The 6,000-nt window shown below is 37.8% G+C and overlaps 2 protein-coding genes across 2 annotated transcripts; one reads left to right on the top strand and one right to left on the bottom strand.

Annotated features, from left to right (window-relative positions):
* The first annotated feature begins 221 nt into the window (after positions 1–221).
* Positions 222–1,151, top strand: LOC6560909 (larval cuticle protein LCP-30). Its single transcript, XM_001986110.3, has 3 exons — positions 222–254; positions 312–823; positions 902–1,151. The coding sequence occupies exons 1-3, from the start codon at positions 237–239 to the stop codon at positions 1,137–1,139; spliced, it is 768 nt and encodes a 255-aa protein (XP_001986146.1). The 5' UTR covers positions 222–236; the 3' UTR covers positions 1,140–1,151.
* A 118-nt stretch (positions 1,152–1,269) lies between these two features.
* Positions 1,270–2,185, bottom strand: LOC6560908. Its single transcript, XM_001986109.2, has 2 exons — positions 1,570–2,185; positions 1,270–1,505 (listed from the first exon to the last, which is right to left on the bottom strand). The coding sequence occupies exons 1-2, from the start codon at positions 2,182–2,184 to the stop codon at positions 1,431–1,433; spliced, it is 690 nt and encodes a 229-aa protein (XP_001986145.1). The 5' UTR covers position 2,185; the 3' UTR covers positions 1,270–1,430.
* Positions 2,186–6,000: the final 3,815 nt, after the last annotated feature.

Raw genomic sequence — 6,000 nt, 5'->3', positions numbered from 1 at the left:
GGGCGCAGTTGTTTTCCAGAAAATATGTAGTAAACGTCTCATAAATCAACATAGTTAATAGATCTAGTTTTGAGAGTATTTTGCAAATGTTGTCCGATCAGCGCCAAGTTAGCCAGTTAGCCAAAGCACACACATAGAACGAGTGAATCTTCAGTAAGCCAGTGGGCGTTGTGCGTCTCTCAAAGCGGTATATAAAGGTCTGAATCTTGGTTAAACAACATCATTGTCGATTAACTATGTTGTTGCGTCTAACGGTAAGTTGAGCTGCTCCTGCTGCTAATGGTTTCGTCTAATCATTCATCTACCCAAAGATTTGCTTGCTAATCTGCGCTGCCGCTGCGCTGGCGCAGAACGATGGCCGTTATAGACCTGATCCAAGAAGAGTTAATGTGAGAACCAATGTGGTTCGCTCAGGCGGCAACAACGATGGTCGCTATGTGCCCAGCAATAGTGGACGCTACGGCGGCAGCAACGATGGACGTTATGTGCATGTAGACAACAAGTATCAGCACGACAATCGTCCTGGTGGTGACTACAGCGGCGCTGCTGAACGTTATGTGGGTGACAAGAACAAGTTCGGCGGTGCCGGCGGTGCTGGTCGTGGTGGTAGCGGAGCTGGTGCTCATGGTGTTGGTGCTCATAATGCTGGTGCTCATGCCAGCGGTAATGGTAGAGGTGGAGCTTCGTCCATTAAGTCACGACCTGTGGCTGTTGTTGATCAGCGCGCCAACTTGCCACAAGGTCGTGGTACAGGCGTCGGCAAAGGTGGTGAAGCTATTATACGTCAGGAAGCAGTCGTGCAGTCCGATGGCTATAATTATCTGTAAGCAATGGGCGAGTCCTTAAAATCATGAGTGTTGTACTAAATTCATCTTAAATTCTTCTCCCGTTTGCCGGAAAGCTATGAAACTGAGAATGGCATCCTTGCCGAGGAGAGTGGCCGCATTGAGAAGCAAACAGAGGCCGATGCTCTGCGCAGCAATGGCTACTATGAATATACCGGTGACGATGGCCTCCTCTACAGAGTGGACTATGTGGCTGATGAAAATGGATTTGTGCCCGTCGGTGCACACATTCCCCAGGAGCCTCCCCATATTGCAAAGCTGCTGGACTTTTTGAGGTCGAAGGGCGCATTATAAAGTTTAGTAAAATATTTTTGTTATTTCATTTATCAGAAAATAAATAGAGTGACTAGAAAATCAAAACGCAATTGCTTAAAATTATTTGGTCAGCTTCTGGAAATCATGTCAAAGAATACAACAAAATATTTATATTTATACGAAAGAAGTCTGAAACTCTGACGTGGATTAGAACCTTCTAATTTTGTAAATATCAGACAATTGTATATATTTTAACTCACAAAAATATAATATTTCAGATATAATTTACAAAATACATTTCTCAAGTTTCATTTAAATTAATAGATAGTTTTAGTTGAGTGTCGGCAAGATCTCTTGTTGTATATACTCCAACACCTCATTAATGGTGGCCTGCACTTCGCCTGACTGAAAAAAAAATACGCACTTATATAGATAAATCTACGCCAATTTTTTTGGTTATTGTACTTACATTCTGTTGAGAATTTATTTTGCTAATCTCGTACTCCTCTCGGGACTGCTGCTGCTTACGATCGGGATCTGTCAGTGCAGTCTGAGGCTGATCATATTTATAGGCTTGTGCTGGTTGGGATTGCGAAGTAGACTGCGATTGTGAGTTTTTGTCCCAGAGCCTGTTCTCATTCACGTAGCTAAACTGTCGCTGATCGTCGCCATCGCGGACCCATTCGAATTGGATTATTTGCCAGCCGGTGCCATTGTAGTTGAAGTCAATCATAAAGCGCAAATGGTCGCGTGGCCCCAGCGCAAAGTTCTCCTCGGCCTCCTGCACACTGGCCACGAGCTGCTCCTCGGCTTTTCTAAGGATCCCGCGCAGATCGTTGGCATACGGCTGACCACGATCCCCGTAGCCGCCATCGTAAGGTTTGTGCTCGTGCCGATACTTGCCGCTATTATCTGGCATATACCAGCCGCCAGCCCCGTGCAGATGGTGTAGATAGTGGCCCGGCTTGGATGGAGGCGTGGGCAATGGCACTAGCTTCTCCTGCTGCTGTTGCTGTGCAGATCCTTCTGCCCAGCACAGGCTTAATAAGAGCAAAACAATAAGCAACGTTAGCAAAGTGTACATCTCGACTAGTTAAGTGCGTTTAAATGTCGATAATCCAATGACTGGCCAGGTTAGTTAGTTTCAGTGTCAATTGCACATGAAGTGGGCAGCTAATTAATTGTCAGGCTTAATCATTTAATTATCATATTTATTTGGTAGTTGCTGCGACTAGTTGTCGCACAAGTAACTTCGAACCTAGCGTAACGTATATTAATTGAAATTCTTTGCATACTAACAATCTGTTAATTGACTAGTAGCACAACTCGTTCCATTGGTAGACCCCAATTGCGTCTGACATTTGAACGTCAGTGAAAATATTTTAAAACGGAAACCACTGTGCCCATTAGTGGTGGCACGAACTCGAGAGATGTTACAGCAACAATAAAATGCAAAGTGCTTTGAAAAAGAGAACGTTTTCTCAGTATAAAATTACAAAGTATAGTTAAATAAATAAATTAATCGGTTTACTCTCTGGTCTGGTATTGAAAATGGATGGGGGGGTTCGTCTAGTTGCAAATTCTAGATTTCTTTCATGCATATAAGAAAATATTATATTCTGGTTCTACTCCATAAAAATTCAGTTGTAACGGTTCCGTATTGTTTTAGACTAATTAGAAAATAATGCCAGTAAGTCTTTCTAATCGCCTTATCTTTGCAGCTGTCGGAAGTTCTTTACATCAGTCAAGAGTTGAATTGTTGAGTTTCCGCTGTAGGTAATTTGTAAACACTTCAGCTGCTTTGATAGGATCAAAGTTAATTAGTGTCGTTTAACGCTTCATAATAAACAATAAAACGATCGTTTACCTTAATGGGCATTCATAATAGCTGATGATCAATCACAACGGCCACTAGCCATTCATAAATCATTTGCCAGTTTCAGCATGTGCATTAAAAACATGATCGGAGCAAGTCGAAATTCGCTTTGGATATTGAGAATAGTTGAACTCTGTGTGAAATTGAAAGTGAAAACGCCCACAAAGTTTGCAACTGATCTAAACTGTGAACTTCTTAGAGTTGCTTTAACCTTTTACCTTGCAAACAGACATAACTCATATTAGCTTAAATAGTAATTAATAAAAACAAATACCAAAGTCTGTCAAATGTTAAATTTAGGAGATGCGTCTGCTCTTTAACCTTTTACCTTGCAGGGTAGTTAAAATCAAATATACACCACCTATTGAACACACCCAACGATAAAATTAATAAAAGCAAAAATCAAAAACCTTGACAAGCTTTTAATATGAGGCACAAAGCAGATTTACCAAGACTAAGACGAATCAAACTATATCTGACGTTTTTGTCAGGTCATAAAAATCAAGACTGCTACAGTATTTTGGCGTTCGGGCTGTTTCCATAGCTATGCTAAAAAATTATTGTTATTATAGATTATAAAACGCGCTGAATAAAAAAGAAAACACATATCTAAGACAATGGTATAGCAAGATACAAGATACAAGTTAGATTAACAAACAATTTGATTGGCTTATGTAAATTCTCGCCGAGCTTGTTTGTGAAATATTATACTATTCATGTATTGATATACAGGTATCTATATAAATGTAATGTGTTTGGGTTGTGGTTATCCAGATAATATCATGCGTAATTTGGTGTTTTGATCGCAATTAATTTAATTTCAATTTTCAACACCGTGCAAAGCTTTTTCGACTACTCAACCCTCTCCACACAGCGCTCAATTTATACACGCATACAAAAAAATCAATCGTCGGCGACGAATTATTTAATTGCATTTTTGCGGTGGCGTCCATTGGCCTAAACGATTAAATTATTATTAAATTTTTTCCATCGTTGTATAAACCACGGAACTATCCCTTTGTCGTAAGAAGAAACCCAACCGTGAACTTTACTTTAAATGCAACTGAAATTCCTTTCAGATGATGTCAGCGCACAAAAATATACCAATATACAAATATATTATTAAACAAAATCCAAAAATATTCTTTCTTTGACACTTGCACAAGCTGTGAATTGATTTCAACTGCATTTTTTTCTTTTTATTGAACTCATAAAATGAGCAGATAAATACAAGTTAAAACATAAAAATGTATTGTTATTTAGCACCTACGGATAAAAATCCCATCGAAGCGGCCTCACATCGGATCGGTGCTTTGAACCTTGCGATATTTTATACAGATCTACGCCCACAGATATACTATATATATCATACATATGTAAATACTTAATTGATTGTCAGGTTGATTGGTAATTTGTTATATTGTTTCACATGAAGTTCAAATAACGCTTTTAGCTAAAATTTACATTGTTTTTTTGTATTATGTAAATTAATTTGATTGTCGAAAAGAAATGAAAACAGCTTATGACACAAATCATTTGATCCAATCCATCAATTGTGCACACACCAAGTGTTGACAAAAGTCATCTATCTATTTGAGATTCGGCTACCAATTTGCTGGCTGGAGCAAAACCCGCTTTAACTGGATATATTTATAGCTATTGTTAAAAAATTATTTCGAATATGGAGCGAGAAATAATTAAACCAAGTACTCTCATACATGTCCAGATACAAATACCCACGCTCAGAGTTAAGGCAATTTATAGTCCACACTTAATGCTCAATACTCACCCTATAAAAATTTCAATTGCTTTTAAAAAGCTGTCTGATGTCCAGAAAGCAGGTGAAAATACGCGTATATCATAAGAGTTTGGAGAAGTGCTGAAAACAGGAACAGGGCACAATCAAAATGTATACACTGATATGATTGGTGCCGTGAAATATTGTGCAAATTTGAAAGGAAAGCAATGGGATGTAACCGACTGACAAAGATATTGTTGTCATTTGAAAAGCAGCGAGAACTGATTGGTTTATTATAGATAGTTATGAATTATACATTATTTTTAGGCGAACGTTGACAAAACGCACGAAGTCAACATGGCATTGGCAAAAAGTAAAAATTTGGAAATGAACATTTAACACCCAAATTTATATATAAGTCATGTATCATGAGTGCATGATTAAAAACTATATATATTTACTCTAATAAGTCACGGAGGAATACACAAATAAAGAGCTGACCGGACGTTTAATAATTCAAATAAAATTCGTGATACGCTGATATGCTACCCAGCAACTGGTTAGGTTGTATTTTGACTTCTTGCTAAAAGTTTGTACAACTCACACTCACACACTGCCTTTGGGCTTCACTGTAATCGTTGCGACGGAGCTGCCGAGATACTGGAGTGTTTTAACGAGAAATGAACACATACAACGCTCAAATACAAGTGCAGTGAATCTATAGGCCTTCATCATGAAAATAATATATGTATTGTTCTTATTTAGCAAGTTATGACTACTCATTGAGATATGTCCTCAGATTTGTCAGATTATGGGAAAGTCTTTCTGAGTAACAGAAAGTATTTTAAAAACTTGTTAAACAAAAACAATTCCGGTTGTGTCAAATCTATTTAGTAATTAGCTCTAAGAAGATAATTGAATTTGAAATTAATAAACTTTAATACTATTTGTTGCCTACGATACAATTTCTGGGTTTCTTATTGTTTTTTATTCAATACATCTAGATATACAGAATAACACAGAAAGTGTGAAATGATTTTACCACGAAAATGTTAATCAGGTCATTGCCAAGGCTGAGTCATCAGGAAGCCATTTAGAGTGAACCCACAATGAAATTGAACTTGCCATCACATTGAAATATTTTTTGATCAATTGCTGAAATTGGTGAAATCTAAATTCACTAGAAATTACAAAACCGATCGATTATTCCTATAAAAGTTATATTGTATAGTAATCCGGTGCTGGTAGCTTTTAGTCCAAATATTATTTGTATAATGACAAGTGTT

This window comes from Drosophila grimshawi, unplaced genomic scaffold (assembly GCF_018153295.1).
Source record: "Drosophila grimshawi isolate 15287-2541.00 unplaced genomic scaffold, ASM1815329v1 contig_1367, whole genome shotgun sequence".
NCBI lineage: Eukaryota > Metazoa > Arthropoda > Insecta > Diptera > Drosophilidae > Drosophila > Drosophila grimshawi.
This window is presented reverse-complemented; position numbering and strand designations above follow the sequence as displayed.

Bases quoted from the DNA above. Each gene is read 5' to 3' on its own strand.
- LOC6560908 (XM_001986109.2), bottom strand. From the start codon at position 2,184: ATGTACACTTTGCTAACGTTGCTTATTGTTTTGCTCTTATTAAGCCTG. The intron at 1,506-1,569 runs GTAAGTACAATA...TTTTTTTTTCAG, and splicing joins AAATAAATTCTCAACAGAAT to TCAGGCGAAGTGCAGGCCAC.
- LOC6560909 (XM_001986110.3), top strand. The intron at 824-901 runs GTAAGCAATGGG...TTTGCCGGAAAG, and splicing joins TCCGATGGCTATAATTATCT to CTATGAAACTGAGAATGGCA.